This window comes from Phoxinus phoxinus, assembly GCF_949152265.1.
Source record: "Phoxinus phoxinus genome assembly, chromosome: 3".
Taxonomy (NCBI): Eukaryota; Metazoa; Chordata; class Actinopteri; order Cypriniformes; family Leuciscidae; genus Phoxinus; species Phoxinus phoxinus.
The window spans coordinates 45,787,248-45,809,168 of NC_136878.1; the positions used below are offsets into that span (position 1 = coordinate 45,787,248).

The window sequence follows — 21,921 nt, forward strand, 5'->3', positions numbered from 1 at the left end:
TAAAGCATTTATTATGAAGGGTAATATTCATCTGCAAAATTCACGCAATCCGAAGCACAACCAAAACAATGTTCTTCTGCAAAATGCATGCAGTTTTGTTTTTTTATTAGCCGCTATAAGGGTTATTTGAGTTAGCCTATCCATTGAAGTAATTATTATATAAGCAAATCGGGGTAAAGCAAAGAGCCGTACAAGCAATCTTCAGTACTGCAGCTTTAAATAACCAATAGTTTAGCTATCCCTGGTTTATTGCCTCTGCAAACGCTGTATCGACCTGTAGGCTGTCTGAGTGAGTATTTGCAGTCTCAGAGGTGGGTGTTGACTCAGAGGTCATATATGCTGTATGAACATGAACTCATTTTGCACATGTCCAGAATCCACTAGTGTAATATCTGACGTTCAACACAGAGCAGGGGCCGGTTGCATAAGCCGTACGCAAGTTACAACTTAGCCAAGTTTAAGCACCATGCACTACTAAATATTTTTGAATTGCACCATTAAACAAAACTCTAACCTAAATATTTAGGGAAGCCTCAGAATTGGACTAAAAGTGTAATAAAATAGCAGACTGACTGAATTGCATCAATAAGCTCTTGTTTAACTCGACAGAATTCAATCCTTTAGACATATGATATTACTGACATTTACAATCATTTACATTTTAAAAGAGATTACTTAACAGTGAGCTTATGATATTATCTGCATTCTGTGGTAAGAACAAATGGTGCAACTGAATTAAGTACAGTGATAGTTACAAATCATAGTTACTAATCATGAGGACTTTACGTTCTAGGTTAAGTAAGAACTTGCGAATGGCGGCTGCAACCCTACCCAGTGTAAATGTACACCCTATGAAATTAAATGTTATTTATTGATATTTATTTAGTTTTATTTGTCTGTGAGGATACCCATCTTTCCCTTCTCTTACCTTTCTGGTACTGGAGCCAGAGCTGTTGCTGGGACTTCTTGCTGGGGAAGTAGATGTTGCATGTGAGTTCAGAACCGTACAGCGCCTCAGAGATGTAATGACTGCCGTACTGCTGAATAAAGGAAAGCAACTCATCCCGCGTGCTGTCGGCCGTCAGGGACTTCAGCACCTTTGAAAAATCTGAGCAAAGCACCACCACACAGAGAAACAATGAATGTCCTATGTTGAAAAAAATCTTTGATTAATGATTGTCAAATATTGCTTGATTGTCACCATCTTTTAAAAAAAAAAAAAAAAAACTTTTTTTGATCCAAAAAAAACATCATTAGCTTAACTCCAGAAACATAATGTAGAGATCTGAAAATACATTTCATAACCCCTTTAAAGCTGGACCCCATGAGTTATTAACCATGCATATGACATGTGTAAAATATGTATAACATAACAAACCATGTGAAAGTTTCTCAAAATATCTTTGCTCCATCTAAGAAAAGTCCCATGCATTTGTAATGAAAAGTAACCCATTGATGTAATTTTTGCTTTTAAGCATAAATGCACTGAACACACACACACACACATAAAGGAAGAGTATTCATAGGTTTGTTGTTTGTCTGTTTATGGTACCTGTGGACAAGGTGATGGCACTAAGCTTCACTCTATACAGGTTACTCCGCACTCTCCACTGTTGCATCATGGGATATCCCATGGCTTCACTGAACTGGGCGTCTCCTGTAACACAAACATATATGATGTTGATTAATGTCCCACTTCTGCAACTTAAAAAAATCTACATTTCAGACATAAACTGTTTCCATGAGAATCAAAGAGGTCTTCCTCTAGGAGGTGTTTACTGAAAAGCTGAATCCTTCATTGAGCCCCTATTGAAAAAGTAGTATGCTTAATTGTATGTAATGTGCACTTGACGAAGTGTACTTCAAATCTTTTTTGCAGATTATTCTCTAATCATTTGTTAACAAACATGTATTCATTACTTCAATGAGCTCATTTCTTTCCCTTAAATTATAACATTGTTTAAATTAATACATTTTTGGCTAACTGTGATTTGTATATGTACATTTCTGAAATACATAACTTAGACAGTTTCCTCTGATGACAGATCACTCTAAATTGTAATGTGGATGTGTATTGTGAAAAGCGCTGTAAAAATAAATGTGAATTGAATTATATATTGATTAAATAAAAGGCCACTTAAGTGAACTTACAGAGATTCTGTTTCTTAATACACTTAAGTAAACTTCTAAAAAGCATGTAGTAGATGAGTTGAATTTTTAGCAATTCTGATCCTGATTATAGATTCCAATTTTTATTGAGTCCCTGTTTTAATTCCAATATGGTAAAAAAAGTCAAACATTCACATATCAAACATATTTACTCTTTCAAAACAGTCTGTTGCACTGAATACCATAAACAAAACCAGCACCCTAAAGAACAACTAACTAATAAACTAGACTAACTAATTTTTATTCCAAACATTATTAAAGGCAACTATACAGTCATTAATACAATAAGAACAAATGAGCAAAAGCACAAATACATACAATGAACAAAGTTCAGAAATTTAAATCAAATATAAAACAACGCTGCATTTTTAAAAATAAATAAAATATAAATTAATCCTTATTAAAGTTACAAAGTTATTCAGTAAAGATTAATGAGTGATTTTCTTTTTCTTTTGTTCTTTGATTAACAGTAATGACACAGATTTATTAGGCTGCTGTCACTTTAAGACCTAATGCATGGATCCAATATACTGCTACACATGCGTTTACTTTCTCAACTGTTTATGTTCACTTAAGACATAACTGACTGTGTTTACTAGGATATTTTGACATAGTTGTGTTTATATTTGTTGTTCAAGCGCAAAAAGATGCAAAAGAGAAATCAATTAAGTATTTGTGCATTAATATAAGAGGCTTTTGTGCACACGCTCTTGGATGTGCTCAGCACAGAAGAAAGCATGCAACTGGCGAAAATAATTATTGGATGGTTATAAAACATATTAAAATGTGCTCACATGGATCGATAGATAGATAGATAGATAGATAGATAGATAGATAGATAGATAGATAGATAGATAGATAGATAGATAGATAGATAGATAGTAGGCCTAAGCCCTGCCCGTTTTCAAAAACACTTTCAAGTTAACTTGTCATGCTGCTTATCCTACTTGTATGGTGTGAGATGACAGCAGCATCCTCAACACATCGCATCAGCCAGATCACACTTCTACCTTCACATGCTGACAGACGCAATAATAGTTTAAATCTCATTAGGAACGGCTGCAGCAAAAACTGAGAGCCGTAATCAGCATTAACAACTCTCCACTCTCAGTCCTGGAAAAGACAAGCTGGTATTAAATTAGCCACTTGTCATCACAGCCCACATTTCTGTGGAGTCCACATTAGAAATAACGAGTGAAAACAAATGAAAAGACAGCTCTGAATTGGGAGTTGTGATCAAAAGTGATATGAGGGGGGAAATGAAAGCTTTCTGCAACACTGGTTTTCCTCTCTCAAAGTCATTGAGACAGAGAGCAGCCGTCCACTGAGCTGATGCTACGATTACTGGCAGTTCCTCACGCCATGCTCCATTTTAAAGGGGATTTATCATGAAAAACAGGAATTTACTAAATAATTTACCTAGTGAGAAAAGGAAAAAAAGAAACCTCGTCACATCCATGTTTTTAAAGTCACCATGAAGTCTAAATTGACAATTCGTATTGTTTTATGGAATATTGCAGTATTTATTATAAGTTGTGCACATCATTATTGTTTTAAACTCATATTCCTCGTAATATTGAATCAAAGTAACTTCCCCCCCCTCTTGCAGCATCTCTTCTCTTCTCTAATGACGAGGGGCGGGGCAACCTGTCACTCACACGGGATCCACCAATAGCAAACCACAACCATCCAATCAATTCCCCACAGACAGAATCAAGCCCCGCCCACATTTGTTCTTGTTCCAAAAGCCGTTTCTTTCGGATATACATCACAATAAAGCTACGTTCACACTACAAGCTTTGTCGCTGCAGATCGCCAGTGGCTGGCGGTGAGGTCGCTAGTGGGCGTTCCCGCTACTGGTTGCCTAGTAATGTTTGTGAGTGACATTCACGGATGTTTCTCCATGTTGTAGACAACAAATCCGTTTTCTTGCCACTACAAACAAACAATTTTGAAGGAAAATTCTAAATATAAATGGAATCAGTAACGTTACATAACATGCATAATATTAAAGATGAACGAGAAACTGTGAGTGCTTTTTGCCATCGCGGCTATTTAATTGCAACAAACGGGCAAATACCGGTCTATATGGGTCCACGAAACCAATAAGGCTTTGAGTCAGAACTGTGAATACCACTGTATGCACACGGAGATATATCACAACTTATAGCACAGTTTCTGACTGCTAAAATTAGCTTCTCGTTCAACTAGCCTCTGTCAGAGAGTGACGGATGATCACGTGCTCCACTGACTTCACTCCTATTGGTTGTCGCTCCCGAAAGTCGCTCTTCATTTGCATAAAGTTAAACACATCTCAACTTTGTCGCGTCGCCAGACACGCCCCATCAGGTCGCCAACGGCCGCGACCGCGCGTGTCGCCGGGAAACGCCCGCTCCCCATTGAAATCAATGGTAATGTGTCGCTTTGTCGCTTGTTGTGTGCACGCAGCTTAAGGAAGAAAAGACGATCACAACTCATGCTGAATATAACCTTTTTCCCATTTTGTGCAAATCAGATTTGTATAAATGACAGCAATACAGAAGCCATCTGCTTTAGAACTATATAATTAATCACACACAGTCTTGTTTGTTTTCACCATCCATCTTATTAAAAACTAGAGATGCCAAGCCTGCATGAATTAATAGGCCTAATTCAATTAAAAGGAGTCACAGCCATCTTCTCTTAACAATTGTACCTCACACGTTGTTTATGTAACTAGCTTGTGACATTATAAGTGGACCTCAGAGGAAAGTGTGTGGACGTGTAAATGGGATGCCTGTAAAGCCCCGATCCCTCAGAGGACGTGATGAATGAGTCGACGGTGAAGATTCACCTGAGAGCAGCTGGAGGTTAGGCAATGGCTCTGACAAAACTCCTCGACACTGTTCTTCCACCGGCAGAGGAATCACCATCAACCCGTCGGCCAGCTGCGGAAAATCCTTGATGAAGTTATTATCCCTGAAATACAAGCATAACTCGGCGTAAAACATCGGACAGATATTAGACAGGTGGGTTAGAATCGTTATATTTATTATTGAAACATTTTGCAAGGAATATAGTGAAGAGCTCTTACATGTTGTTGATTTATAAGCAAAAGTCTTTATTAAGACATTAAATATGTGACCCTGGACCACAAAACCAGTCACATGGGTTAATTTTTTGACATTGAGATTCATACATCAACTGAAAGCTGAATAAATAAGTGTTCCATTGATGTATAGTTTGTTAGGATAGGACAATATTTGGTCGAGACACAACTATTGAAAATCTGGAATCTGAGGAGCAAAAAAATCGAAACATTGAGAAAATCTCCTTTAAAGTTGTGCATTTATGTTCACGATTGTGCTGCATTCACTCACAAAAATACATGTTTTATATATTTACGGTAGGAAATGTACAAAATATCTTCATGGAACATGATCTTTACTTAATATCCTAATGATTTTTGGCATAAAAGAAAAATGGATAATTTTGACCTATTGTTGGTTATTGCCACAGATATACCCGTGCGACTCCAGACTGTTTTTGTGATTCAGGGTCACATATGATTTATTAGCTATTCCTAGTTCGATGCAGGTTTCTTATTCCTGACAGCATTGTATTGGCCTGATGAATTTGCCCATGTAGTCCAAGATGATTCCTAAATATTTTAATCCATTTTCCAGAATAGAAAAACGTCATATCGACTAAAAGTCCAGAAAGCTGACAAACAGGGTCACGAAGAGATCATGAAAACGGACCCCAACGGTGTAAAAATTATCTTCACATGTAAGGATGATTCAAAACAGTATAATGTAACAATTGCTCTGACATGCATGTCCTCATAATTCAAATCGCTAAATAAACATACTAAACAAACTTTCACTATAATGTAAAAATGTAGAAAGATATTAGCATGGGTTATTATGGTTAGGGTTAGAGACAGGGGACATAAAATGTGTGTGTGTGTGTGTGTGTGTGTGTGTGTGTGAGATTATCTTTGATTCAAATTGAAATGGCAGTTGAGTAAATGCCAGCATATTGTTATCCACCTGCGTGTCTTATTATAATCATATTCCATCACTCTCGTGATACTTAGAGACATTTTGAGAAGCATGCAGTGATTGTTATGGGATTTTCATCTTCTTGACAATGAAGTGTAATTAGCCACCAATTGAATTCCCTCTCCAAACACTTCATCTATTTAATTGAGATTTCTACAAGAAACATCAATAGCAAAACACTCTTTCATTAATATCAGTGTGTAAAAGATATGTCCTAAATGCATAAATCCTTATAAAGTTCCATAGCAGTTGTAAAATGCAGATAAACACCAGTGACGTCACTAGTTATTATTTTTTTCTCGCTCAAAGCTATTTTTTTTCTTAGTGTAAAGAACATTTTAATAATCTAAAGAACTCTTTTCTACTATAAAGTTCCTCTTGTGCAATTGAAAGTTTTAATTTTTAAGGTTCCAAAAATAATCTTTATTATGAAGAGTGTACAGAAACGAAATAAACCTAAAATTCTCGGGACAGGAGCATGTGTCCAAATTTTAATCTTAACCGTTCTATTTCATCAGATACGATCTGTAAACAGGGCTTTAAGTGTAAAATACCGAACTTGTCCTTTAAGTATTTGACACAAAAGACTCTCTTAAAAATAAAGGTTCCAAATGGGTGTTTTGGGATCGATGTCTTAAAATAAAATAAAATTTCTTAGTGTGAAGAAGATTCCTAAAATTCGTAAGAACCCTCTTCCATTATAAAAAAAAACTTTTGTGTAATGGAAAGGTTCAATGAATGTTAAAGGTTCTTCGTGGAATCATCAATGCCAATAAACAACAGGATAGGGGAGAGCCGGGACAGTTGAAACACTTTTCAGATGAACGTCATTTTCTAAGATAAGTTTACAGATAGATTTGTTTTTGTGTGTGTAATCAACAACTCACATGAGTGTTCACTTAGTATCATGTGTTATTCGGTACAAATATAGAATGATTTAAGTAAAAGTTTACTTTGAGCGGTAGTTGTGCTTTGTTCCAATGGTTGCAACACAGGGGTGGGACGGATGAAACATAACAGTTTAAACGGCAACTATTCATCGAATGCTTGTTTTTATGAACAATAGCTGACAAGTAACTTATGTACATATTGTTACAGACATATTTTGTAATTTATTTTAATTTAAAGGTTCATTTTAACCATTTTTGTTCTATTGCATACAGTATTGGTTCTAAAGCCTATGCGCATTTTGTGCAGTCTTTCTAATAGGCTATTTTGATGAAGACAGACAAATCTGTTTACAATTATATTCTTACATTTCTTCCTTGAGTCATATTGAGTGTTTACTAGTTTTTAACAGCGGTTTTCCTATGACCAGGTTTAACTGGTAGGAGGCGCTGTTTCAACCGTCCCGACAGCGCCTCCCGCCAGTTAAACCTGTTTTGCCCTTAAACTAAAAAACTCTGATATTGCACACTTATGTGTGTGTTACACTAATACACTTGCCGTATTATCATTACAATGGCACATGAAACATTAAATACAACTTGTCATTCAAAAAAGGTACCACACAAAATAATTATCTTACTGCACTCAAAAACAGCTTTCCGGCTTTAACTCCAAAACGGCATGACGTAAAGAAGAAATGTTTCCGCGGGTCTGGTAGGCATTGCGTGTTGTACGTGCTGACGAAGTTTGATGTACATGACGTGAGTGGTTTTCAAGGAAATCTCAATGTTTCATCCGTCCCGCGTTTCAATCATCCCGACTCTTCCCTACTTGTAAATCCATGCTCCAGTTGCCTTAGCGAGAAATATGAATCTTGTTTAAACATATGTTTGACATGCTTCAGTACAAGCATAATACGCTTTTGAGGACATGTGGGAAAAGGCAGAGGAACGGCCTGTAAAATGCCAAGTTAGTTTGGGAAAAGTAGAAAAGAGGCAGCAGGTTATGTGAATCCGTAATACTTTCTTAACTGGTGCGCATAGAGAAATACTGGGTGACAAGGAAGCCTGTAGGAAAGCATTTATTATATCCAGTGATTGACTCATTCATGGGAGAGAAGCAAAGTCGTTTCTCTTACAGAAATGGTCAAATTGTATAGAATTCAAGCACTTTGTCCTACTTTCTAGCATGAAGAATCTTTTTCTCATTTGCTGACAATTTGATTAAAATATTAAAGATTTTAAAAACGTGTTTTATCAGACCAGAGGAAAGGAATGGGGAAAAAAAGAGACTTCTTTTATTGAATTTGTACTAGTTCTGGAACAACTTAAGGACGTTGTGAGTTATCAGGCTTTCCGTTGTGACTCCTGTAAGTAGTGCTGGATGTGATTTGCAGCACTTAAGCTGATCAAAATCCCTCTGAGAACAACAACGGGAGATGAGCAATTGAAGAGTCTTGATTTGTAACTTAAGGCTGAAAGGGTTTTGTTTAGGATCCATGATGTGAAGATAGAGAAATGAAGCATAGGCAACGATATATGATAGCACAGGGAAATATGGCCTGGGAAAACAATCACATAAAACAATAGACAAGCAATGGACACAATATGAAGAATCAATCCCAGCTGTAAACAGACTCGAGCAGAGTTCAGAGCGTGGAGGCTCAGACCAAAACACGAAATAATCCACTGAGAGATCCAGGCAGGGGTCAGAGCGCAACAACACAATCAGTCCGAGGCAAACATCCCTAACAGGAGAGATGATGTCCAAAAGGGAACTAGGGTCAAAACACAGATAAACCAATAACACACAACATTTTTATATGCATGCAAAGACAAAACAAAAGTTCAGACTGAGGTTTGAAAGCTTAGTGCTTAAAAAAGTCAACTAGCCAATTGGGAAACGAGAGAGAAGCGTATTGAGATGAGTATTGAGTCAGGATGGGCAAAATTAATAAATATGGACGAGTTTGACAGACATTTAACAGCAACCAGAATCATCAGAATTGATTCATAAACATTATTATGAAGACTTCAGATGCCCCAATACGCGTGCTGTCTGTAAATAGTGTTGTTTTTTTGTTTCTGTTTTTGTTTATGTTTGTATTCCAACTGCAATCTCTCATTTCTTGAACTGAGCAAATGTCTATTGTCCATTTATGAACTGATTGTTTGTTTGTTACTGTTATTGTGAAGCGTCCTTGAGCTTGGGAAAGGCGCTATATAAATTAAACATATTATTATTAATAAGAGACGGCACCAACTCCTGCCAGGACTTCAGAGGACGCAAACTCTGAATCAACACGCACCAATCCTACACTTTTCTGTCATAATCATTTGGTAACAAATAAGTATTCAGTACTTCAATGAGCTCATTGTTTCTGCCTTAAATTATTACATTGTTTAAATGGATTTTTTGAATAAATTATTGAATTGTTTAATACTCTTTTAGCTAACTGTGATTTATATATTATCTAATACTTATACAGTCACCTCTGATATCACTCAAAATTGTAATGTAGACTCATGCATTTTCTGTAAAGCTGCTTTGAAACGATGTGTATTGTGAAAAGCGCAGTACAAATAAATGTGATTGAACTGAATTGAATTGAATTGAATTGAATTGAAGTGGACATGGTGATGGGAAAAAGGCCTTGGAGGAAAATATTGTATTTCAATGATTTTGTGTTGGCTCTCATAACATTTGTGTTCTCTCACAAAAGTATTGCGTGCCCCTATTGTGCGCCTAAATTCCCCCGTGATAAACACACGCCTCACATATTTGAATGCAAAAGCAACACATTGAGACCTACTTCAAATCATGGGCTTTATGTTGCGCTCACTGCCGGCCAGTAGGTGGCGTGATGAGGCGAGAGCAAGGCAGGCACTATTATTTCTATAAGGAAAATTGTAATGGTGAGATTTATACTTATCACCAATTTATTGCTCTCTCAGGGATTGAATCTTCATGCAGAGATTACCATGTGGTTGATAAAAACATCTCCGTTAAATTGCTTCAGCTTGTGAAAGCGCATCTCAGCCTCAACTCAGTGTTGGCAGACCCCTAAACTTGTTATTGGAGGTGTTCATATTTTGGATATAAAGTGTAATAACTCTTACATCAGAAAGTGTCTTAATCAAGATATCAGCTGTTACCCAAAAGCAATTCTGAAAAGGAAACAATTGTTTTCTACTATACCTTCAATTGAGATGCCAAATAAGTTTAAGGAAAAAATCATTTAAAAATGCTACACGGGTATTATCCGTGCAATGTATTTCTAGTAAGTTTAAAAAGGACCTCTCACCACAATGTTGTTTTTTGTAATCTTGAATCTGAAACCCTTTTAGTTTGTAACTGTAAATACTCTGAAGACTTTTGGAAGCAGGTATTTATGATGGTTTTTGATATATTCAACAAAATAATCAGAATAGATGAGGCTATGATCTTCTTCTTGGACTGTACTGGCTCAGATATATTTTATAACACATTGAAGTTGATAATTCGCCTTTGGCTAAGCCACGCCCTAGAATGTAGATTGACCAATCACAGCGCAGCCAAGAACGAGCTCCACAGCGGTCCGACACTTTTTCACAGCGCTCCATTGACTTCAACGCAGGAGGCTCATATTTTTGGTCTCGGCGGGCTATTACGTCGTCGTTTTATTAAAAATATGGTTAAATGTTGTGCCTGGGGCATTTGTAACACAGATACGCGTTTCCCAGAGAGGTTGCAGGGGGGTGTCCGTTTTTTTCCCCTTCCCAAAACCGAAGTCAAATCCTGACAAGTGTCGTCTTTGGATTAAACTGTGTGGACGTCCTCAGTCAGCGAAACCCCTCAAGATCAACAACACACTTTTGTCTCTAAGATACATTTAGCTTTTAACCTTACTGTGAAGTTATACTAGTTAGACAGTTTTATGCTGGTTTAGTTTATGATTTCGGTTCTCTACCCTAATTGTTGATACACTAGCACACGCTGCTAATAAATACAACGTTATACTCGCGTAGTCCGTTTGCTTTGTAAATAATATCGATTATAGAAGTGAATAGAGACCAGCTTTGCATGAACAGTGTTGCTCCTGATATTGTTAGTCCCAGTTTCCGTCTCGACTAGGATATGCGCTGGTTCATTTTTTGACTGTGACCGTTATGCTTTTGCCTCTATTTGGATGCCTTGTTGTTGTTGCTTGCGTTTCACCGGTATGTCTTGAATAAAGCCTTCGAACGCACACTGCAGACACTTTTGCCTACTTGTATCGGACACTTTATTTGCTGCTTTATAAAAGTTTGATAAAATTTCATCAGGAAGAGCCGTCACAGCATAAGCCATGTTGATACCAAACCAGAGCCCAGATGAAGTTGTCGGAGGTAGCAACAGTAACTAAGGGGGGCGGGGCTTAGCCAAAGGTGAATTCTTCTTGGGAAGTTTCATATACATAAAGCTAAAGTAATGTCTATAACACCCTCCTTTATTTTATTTTTTGTAAAGATCTTAAAATATTCCATGATTCATTGAATTTAATCACTAGAAATAAGAAATGCATAAAAACATCTCTTTTGTTGAAAAAAATAATTTTTCGAATTTAATGCTTTACTCTGTATAAGGTAAGATCTGTTGTACGTTTTCCCCAATCTCTGTTTGTCTTATGTTTGATGTTAAATGTCATTGTAAACTTCCAAAGTTTAATAAAAAATAAATAAAAAATAAAAACAATTCTATGAGGAATTAGGATGGTCATGTTTTTAAGCGTTGGTCCATGTGAACACTTGCATGAGTTCCACATTTTCAGACACTCTGAAGTTAAAAGAAGCTCAGCTTTTCGAAACGCATCTAAGGACACCTGTGTTTTGCTCCGTTCCACTGTGCTTCTTTTATTGATGTTTTACCCGAATCTCAGTGAACCCATAGATGGAGTGATCCTCGATCTCTTTGATGGTTAGAAGAGTCTCCTGCTAAACTTCAGTTTGATCATAAATTATTCCAGCAAACGTTCTGGTCTACAACTGACAGTCCAGGGAAAATGCAAAACCTCGACCAACTCCAGAGTTCAAACAAGTCAGTTTTTCATTGTTTTTCTCGACTGTCCAAATTGAGCATCTCTTGTAACACAAAACTTCTTGGACTAGTCGTGTATATATAAGACGCCTTTGAGGTTGTTTGTTTCAATCATAAACGTCGCGTTTGAAAGGAAAGGCAGAACCTGCTGTTCCTTCTGTCTGTCTTTCATCTTTTATCTATTACAATCAATAGTGCAGGGATCTTCCAGAGACACAGTGAAGCACGGCCTCAATGCAGGAGGTGAAGGCTTTGCAGGTCATCACCTGCTGGAAGAGACACCATCAAAACTACACCATCTGACTGCAAACACATCTCTCTCTATTGACGTCTTGCAAAAATCCAACCTCCACATTCTGATAAAATGTTACTGCAAGTAGAACATTCAAATATCATAGCATATGTCATATTATAGTAGACATTTTACCATTTGGAGGGTCCTTATAAGCATGAAATTGACATTTTTATATATGCCTTTGACATTACTGCTCATTTTCCTGCCACTCTGGAGTAATTAGCTGCAGTCGTTAGTCGACAAGAAGAGTAAGTTGACCACATTTTAATGAGTTACTCACAGAAAACAACAACAACAACAACAACAACAACAGACTCCACAAGAAGTGGCGAAGTCACACAGACAGAACGTAAAACGAAATATAAAAAGGACACATCCCGCAATGTTTCCTCTTCAGCAAAAATAAATGTAACCATCACTTTTCACACTTTGGTTGTGAAAAAAAGCATCAACACTGTAAATGAAAGATTTATTGTGCACTTTAGTTCTCAGATAAATCATTTTTTTGGTCATCACATTAACAATAACATTTGAAGTGCTGGAAAAATATTGTGTGTCTTATTATAGACACTGTTTCTTGTTCCATCATTCCCATTAGCTTCAAGTTTTTATTGAAATCAGTAAAACTGGTTTATTGGTAAGTGTGATGACTGCATTAAAATACCAATACAACATTAAAAAGTAAATCTTTGTCACCTGGTGCTGAGACAATCAAATGGAGTTTTTGGAAAACAATCTTAAATAATTAGTAATAATCTGTATTCATATGTATTAATCATGTTGATAACAACAATGTTGATATTTGTAAATCAAAAATATTATATATTAATCATGTAAATTTCCTGCACCTGTCATAGAGGTCCAAATGACTTCCAAAAAATTACCCAGTTCAAAGGTCAAATGTTGAATGTCAATATGACGTCCAAGTTGGGTCATGGTTGGATGTCCAAATTGTGGACCTAGTTTGGACGTTGATTTGATGTCCAGAATTCGTCATGGACCGACGGACCCAATATAGACATGATCTGCACGTCTATCCGACATCCAATGTTTAGTGGGAAGTGTGATGACTGCATTAAAATACAAATACAACATTAAAAAGTCAACCATTGATGGTTTTGTGTCGATGTACGGCTAACAGTTTACAAGCTGGCTCACCGAAAACCAGGAAGTAACGTATATATGGCCAATTAGCAGAAGCAAGTCATACTTGCTCTTTCTAGCAGATATAGTCAGCCAAGACCAAACCTACACTCTAATAAATGCTGGGTTATTTCAACCCAATCTTGGGTAAAATATGTACAAACCCCAAACGTTGGGTTAAAAATGTAATTTAAAAATTTAACTCAACGGCTGGGTTTGTCCATATTTGACCCAAAATTGGGTTGAAACAACCCAGCATTTTTTAGAGTGTATGTACTGTACATTCACATTAATAAAATGTTATCCTGACAGTTGTCATGACTGAATTATATTTATGCAACAATGTAAACTGACCAGTAGATGTCACACCATTGTTAAGCTGTGCAAATATATATATATATATATATATATATATATATATATATATATATATATATATATATATATATATATATATATATAAATCTTTCTCTCATTCTGTCTGCCTGTCTTTCTATTAGTTCTGCCTTTCAAAGTGCTTTTCATTAGAATAGAGTCTAAACCACAAGAGTCAGATGGAGTCAATCAGGACACGCTTTACTGGAAGAGTGGAGAGGAAACTCAAGGGCAGATCAGAGGCGGAGGCCACAATATAAAGATTACTTACTCGCTCTCACACAAATCTATTGATCACCAAATTAAATCACCCGGAGTCTGACCCGCAGAGAGCCAGTCAGCCTAACGGATGTTCACAAATAAAAGTCGGAGAGTATGGATTTTTCTCCTAAATAACACTCTGTCCTTGTCACCAGAGTAAGCCTTGTTATTAATTATTTTATCCACACTAAGCGGAGCCAAATGTGTCTATTTCTAATTCTGCCGCAAAGCGACAAGTTTCACTGAGCAGGCAAAGTGTCAAATGTGCTGACTTTATTAAGACTAACTGGTGTTCTTGTGTTTCTGTGGAGGTAATAACCTCAAGGGGCGATAGACTTGCCTCCAAACGTCTGTGCAATTCAATCGGCTGTTTTATTATTAAGATAGCTATCTGAAAACATGCTAACTAAACATAACTCATTTCAATAACTTGCTAATGTAACTTGCTAGAGAAAATGAAATATTCCTCAAAAGAAGATAATGATAAAAATAGCAACAAAATTCACAATATTTAATAAGTGCAAAGGTGATCAAATTCTGTGGAAATATGTTGCTAACTGAAAATTAATCAGAAGTGCCATATGTCGACTTGAGAAAGGAAACTCTTTGTAAAAAAAAAAAAAAATCTCTGAGAAAATAAAACATTCCTCAAAAGAAGATATACTGGTTTCCACAACCTTGAGCAACACATTCCCATTATGAATAGGGCCTACTACACAATGAGTTTCCTTTGTGTTCATGGACACAAATAATACAAATAATGATAAAAATAGCAACAAAATTCACAAGTGCAAAGGTGATCAAATTATGTGGAAATATGAAAATTAATCAGTGCCATATGTCAACATTATGGTAACTGCAACCAGCAAGATAAGTAACATCATCCATTAACCATAAAGCCTGTAAATCACTTCAATTACATCTATTTATTTATCATGCGATTCATCTGGAGTCAAATGCACTGAATTCACCCAAGCTTAAATACTGTAACTTCAGTGATTAATGTTCTAGGATTAAAGGAAATTAATATGAAAGCTTCCAATGTCTGGCAATTAAGCTGAACTGGAACTAATGATGGGAATATAATGTAGTGATTTCCTTGAATTCTCCAGTCTGACAAATGGGCTTTAAAAACACAACAACCACACACTGGAGTGTGTTTCATCCTCTGTTTACTTGAAACTGAAGACTCACAGCACAGTCTCCAGGTACATCTCATCATAAACTCACAGGCGATAAAACCCTTTCTGACGCTCGCACTGGAAGATTCTCTCGTCTTTCCGTGGTTTGCTTACTCTCAACGGAGAGAATACTCAAATATAGACTTTAAGCGATTTCCACTCCTTTGCACCAAAGTGCTATGTCTACAGTTATTATATAAACATATCATTTTATGAATATTTCTGTCAGTCAAAAATGCTTTGTGAATGCAATGATTTAAAACAAATCATTTTCATTTCTCAACAGATTGGAAAATTGATGGTGATTGAAGTGATTTTTTTATACAGTATGGTATATGAACATGGAAATGTGGATATATAAAGGTAGAGAGAGTTGCAGGAATGGAAATAAAATAAAATCTCATGAAAACATGTCCATGTCATTTACACCCCAAAATAAAATAAGAAAGAGTAGTAGAAGAAGAAGAAGAAGAAGAAGAAGAAGAAGAAGAAGAAGAAGAAGAAGAAGAAGAAGAAGAAGAAGGAGAAGGAGAAGAAGAAGAAGAAGGAGAAGGAGAAGGAGTGTTTTGGACAATTAGGATTTGTTTTGCATTGCAAAATATTTTCTTGCCATGTGATTTTGTGTAATTCTCATCAGTTATGATTCTCATTAGAGTCTTATTACTGTAAAACATGATTATTTACTGTAACATTAAATCAGTTATTTAATACAATGATTAATATTTTTTTTTAAAACCTGGCGGCAGTGCAATAAATACTATGATGTAAACATCCTCTACAATTTCAATAATATATCATTATTTTATTCCTACATGGGAATTATCTAAAGTGTCAGTCGTGCGAGGCTCTGGAGTGTATCATTCTCCACAGTGTGTGTTTGAGAGCATGTAGTTTAGTTGTGGATGCAGGTCACTGCTCAAAAGAGACAAAACAAAACATGTTTGTCTGGTAGGGAACGACTCTTGAGTCTTGAATATATTCAGGACTCGAGAGTCTTCATTAGAACAGCCAGCTCCTGGTTTGCAATACTCTGGGCAGTTTCACAGCGCGTTTAGCCCACAGTGGACGTTCTGCTCTAATTGTGAGCTGTCCAGTGGAAATCATATGAAAAACAACAGTGTACACATGCAGGTGCTCGAATCAACAAACCAAGTGCGTCCTGCAACTTACAAACATGCATATTTACATACACAGCTATTTATATTCCATACTCATCTATATGGAGACATAGACTTATTATTGTTTTTATATACAGCTAGTTATTCATTCTATAGCTTTACCTCACACTCTAACCATAACATTCCTGCATTGACCATTACAAATTTTTGTTTTAGCTTTATACAGTTTTTACAAATGAGGACGTTCTCAAAATGGGGTTGTCAGATTCGATAGATGAATCCCAGACAGCAACATATGCAACAGTGCGTTCACACACATCCCGTAAAGATCCCGTAAAGACACGTGACGTCAGGATGCTGGCCACCTGGCGGCCATCTTGTCACAGTCAGCTCGCTCACTCGTAACATTGTGTTTTAATGGTGCATGTACTTTTTAAATAACCATAACTTGCTCAATTTTCTACCGATTTTCAAACGGGTTGGTTTGTTATAAACGTCAGAGATGTAGTTATGACACTGCGTACTTATGAATAATTATAATATTATATATTTCAACATGTTCAAGCATTCAGAATTATAGCCACGTTAATAACGTTTGTAAGAAACCAAACCGTTTGTAAATCCGTCAAGATTTCAGCGAGATAAGAGTATTTGTGTTCGTGCCGATCACTCACCGTACATCAGGAACCACAGAGCCCGCTAGAACGCTTGCCTGTGACAAGATGGCCGCCGGTGATGACGTTAGAGACTCCGCCGTAAGTCATCTAGCCTTTATTATGTATATCTATGGTTTCACTAAGCTGACGAACTATCTCAGCTTCACTACGACACACCTCTTACGCCATTGATCCTGACTTTTCAATACATATGTATTATGTACCAGTTGTGGACTGGATCTGGGCTGACACTATGCTGCTGTCTGGGATGGATGGATGGATGGATGGATGGATGGATGGATGGATGGATGGATGGATGGATGGATGGATGGATGGATGGATGGATGGATGGATGGATGGATGGATTGATGGATGGATGGATGGATAGATAGATTAAATTATGTTTCCACAATGAACAAAGCACACATGGCACGACAACAAACTGTATTCGGTTGCTTTTGCATGTTCAAGTAACTTTGTGCAAAAGTTAGCAACCGCTAGTCTAGTTATACACAAGACTAAGGTCAGAGTTTCTGTGTATGAATGTAAACACAGTATATGAATGTTGGGAATTTCCCTAAAATATAAGTTTGCCATCAATAATGCTTGCTGAAGGATGTAAAGAAACAATCAGCTTTGTTGCAAACCAATTAAGTCACATTATGTTAGTGCTAAAGGATCTATCATAGCATAATGTCGAATGGCTTTGATAAAACAGACAGGCTATCTTCTGTTAGCAGAGATCTATTAAAGTGACTGCATCTAACACAACAACCATAAAATTACTTGCAATTTATGGGTGAAAACTGTTAGTACACCAATTTTAGTTTCAGAGTGTATACTCTTTCAAACACTGATTTTTGTAACATTTTTGCCATTCTCAACACATGAGCTGATGCTGTCCATGCTCATTTCTACCACTAGAGGGACAACTTCCACTGTAAAACTCAACAGAACACCTTTGTGTTCATAGCCTGTTCTACAATTCATTCAGAGTTGAGGTTCCCACATCTACTGTTTTCAATCAAGGTAAATAGCGAGTGAAATGCCAAACAAACGCATGTCTGTTCAATATTAGACGACATTAGGTTTTATGACAACTCGATCTTAAAAACCTGATGGCAGACATGCATCCTTCAAACGGGCATATTGCATTGTGCAAAATGAAATGCAATGATGTGAAGTGATTTTCATAAACATGACATTTCATATTCAGAGAATATCAGAACCCATCATTTGTTCTGTGCCGCTTGCTCAGCTGACCTGTAAAGTGACAAACAAATACGTAGAGCTGATATTCCTTGTTCTTTTGCATGCAATCAATGTGCCATTCAAACTCACTGCCACACTCAATAATGACAGATTTCTGAAACTGCATCTCGTCTGCTCACACATGATGAGAAAAATCATGACAAAATATGCGAATAAATGAGACAAATGACTCATCACTGCTCCTGAAATATTTCTCTGGCTGTGCAAGCGTATGTGCTAATACTGAACTAATGCAGCAGGACATGTTGCTCTCGCTCTTGTGTTTTGAGTTTCAGTGGGAGTTACACAATACACAAGTGATACATAAAGCAATAAATACACACTTAAGTCCATCTGTGTGTGGATAATGAGGCATTCGATCTGTCAAACTATAAAACTGTACATCCCACTTATTGAAACAAACCCTGAAAACAACAAATTATTTCAAAACATTGATATAACTCAGATGCCAAAGACGATAATACAAAATGAGCATTTGTGTGCAGATGCCTAAACACTGCTTGTGCCTGGAAATTGCTGGGTTGCACAGCTGTAATGCGAGCTACTAATGTGTCAGTAATAGTTTAAGTGATGCCAGCAACTCCAATGCCATGGGTTTGATTTCCAGGGAATGCATGAACTAAAAAAAACATGTAGCGTCTGCCAAATGCGTACATTTAAATGCATTAATATATTCTATGATGTGCATGTCAGATAAATGCATTTTGTCATTGCATTGTTAAGCCCCATTCACACCGCCAGCGACTTTGTTGCTATGTCTAAAGATGCTTGTGGGCGTTCCCAGTGCTGTCGCTCTAATGTAATCACAAATGATATATAAAACAATATCATTGTAATTTGACTAGGAATTAGACTTTAAAGAATTTAAAGCATTCTGTTGGAGAGTGTTGTGATAAACTATAGTGGATTAAATCATTAACCAGATGAATCAACTAATTAAACTCACTCATACTGTTCAAAATGACTAAAACATTATTCGAATTTGACAAATAATAAATTTTCTTGTCCCTAATAATCAACATAATTCAGGGGAAACTGTAAAATGAACTATCAGTGCTAAACTTTTCACTCCATCATATAATTAACAACACAAACTTTCATTTCCATGCATCATTATATCCATGTATGTGATTACTGACGGAAGTCGCCAGCCCTCCATTGAAAATGAATGGGATTATGACGCTTGTCGCAAACAATGATGTTGGTTCAACCAGTGCCGTGTGTTTGGTGACAGGACTACACATTCGTCTGGACAGGGGTAACACAGTCTCACCCCAAAACGTCACATACTGACGGGTCTTGACCATACGGCAACATACGACGAAAAGGGTACCCTTTAACGTCCATGTGTGACGATTCGGGTTATGGGTAGGTTTAGGTATGCGTTAGGGTACCGCTAGGAGGCGCTGCTGCTGCGCTTATGTCTGCGTCTCATATTGACGTTATAGAGGTACTCTTTTCGTCGTATGTTGACGTATGGTCAAGACCCGTCAGTATATGACGTTTTGGGGTGAGACCGGGCTGACAGGGGAGTGTGCGTGAAAATCTCTTCAAACTTTTTGTTTTCTGTAGTTTGGGAAATCATGCACTCAATGTTTAACCTCAGGTTGCTCCAGTGGGATTGTTCCTGTACTGTAAGTTTGCTTGTGTAACAGTGATGGATGGTGGTGTGGCAAGAGGGATTATTCCTGAAATACGCACACTTGTCCCTTATAAAGGGTCAAAAATGACTGCTTATTACACAGATGGGTGAATGACAAGCTAAGCTCATTGGAAAAATGTGCCTATACCTACATTTTAGCAAACAACCCATACCTATATACATACGCAGATCCAAGCTGAAATAAACACTAAAGGAAGTAAAACACACAACTTTTATTCCTTTTCATACAAATTATGATGGCCAGATTATTGATTAAAGGGTTAGTTCACCCAAAAATGAAAATAATGTCATTAATGACTCACCCTCATGTCGTTCTAAGCCCGTAAGACCTCCGATCATCTTCGGAACACAGTTTAAGATATTTTAGATTTAGTCCGAGAGATTTCTGTCCCTCCATTGAAGCTGTATATACAGTATACTGTCCATGTCCATAAAGGTAATAAACACATCATCACAGTAGTCCATGTGACATCAGTGGGTTAGTTAGAAGTTTTTGAAGCATCGAAAATACTTTTTGGTCCAAAAATAACACAAAATAAGACTTTATTCAGCATTGTATTCTCTCCCGGGTCTGTTGTGAATCTGCGTTCAGGACTCCGCAGTGACGCTGCTGACGTAAGACGCTGATGACGTGTTATCTGGTGCGCCCGAGCTTCGTTTACAGTCTGAGGGAGACGCACGCTATATTCAAGCTATTCTACATTGTTTGCGTGGATATCATTTTTTTAATGGTGCGTAAATGTGCATGTCGCGGATGAGACACTTTTACAGCGTGCGTCTCCCTCAGTCTATAAATGAAGCTCGGGCGCACCAGATAACACGTCATCAGCGTCTTACGCCATCAGCGTAACTGTGAAGGATTGACAACAGACCCGGGAGAGAATACAATGCTGAATAAAGTCTTATTTTGTGTTATTTTTGGACCAAAAAGTATTTTCGATGCTTCAAAAACTTCTAACTAACCCACTGATGTCACATGGACTACTTTGATGATGTTTTTATTACCTTTCTGGACATGGACAGTATACTGTATATACAGCTTCAATGGAGGGACAGAAAGTTCTCGGACTAAATCTAAAATATCTTAAACTGTGTTCCGAAGATGAACGGAGGTCTTACGGGCTTAGAACGACATGAGGGTGAGTCATTAATGACATTATTTTCATTTTTGGGTGAACTAACCCTTTAATAGACACGTTTCTTGCTCAATACTATTGTAGTAAACTTGCTCAGAAGCTCACCTGATGCATGTGATGTGAAGCGCTCGGGTACGAGTCTGTGAAACACAAGTCCCGATAAAAGAGCTCAAAGACTCGTAGAAGCAAGTTAACATGACGTGTGCTTTTTTATCTTGCGTTTGCTTTTGTTATCACGATCAGGTTTAGGGTTTAATGTCGGCGCAATGTTCTTTTCAAATGCGACTGAGCATTAACCTTTAGCGCCACTCACCGGAAAATTCAATTCTGAACTGCCACGATATGTACAACACGCAACATAATGAAACATTGCCAGATTCTGAGAAAACTGAAGATGATTTTAGTGCCACTGACTGGACATTTCACTTTGAAAATGTCGTGACACATGCAAGAAGCAATGTAATATCATTTTGCAGAAATGCCGCCACATGCATGTTTTCCCAATGAGCCTGGGGTTGGTGATGGAAGGTAGAACGACCCACACTTTGATTGTGTAAAGCATCTAAAATGGTCTATATTGCATTCAATAAAGCCTGCCAATAATCAGTTATACAAGCTGTCATCATTTATACACCACAAAATTCTTGTCTCTTTATTGTGGGACAG

General features: G+C 37.1%; 1 protein-coding gene across 2 annotated transcripts in view; it reads right to left on the reverse strand.

Moving 5' to 3' along the window:
- Positions 1-21,921, reverse strand: part of astn2 (astrotactin 2) — a 506,843-nt gene that overhangs the window by 91,562 nt on the left and 393,360 nt on the right. For both annotated transcript variants that reach the window (XM_079606411.1, XM_079606410.1), the window contains 3 exons: positions 5,003-5,127; positions 1,553-1,657; positions 929-1,108 (listed from right to left, as the gene is read on the reverse strand). In XM_079606411.1, the coding sequence (XP_079462537.1) occupies positions 929-1,108; positions 1,553-1,657; positions 5,003-5,127 (410 nt within the window). The remainder of the gene's footprint in view (positions 1-928; positions 1,109-1,552; positions 1,658-5,002; positions 5,128-21,921) is intronic.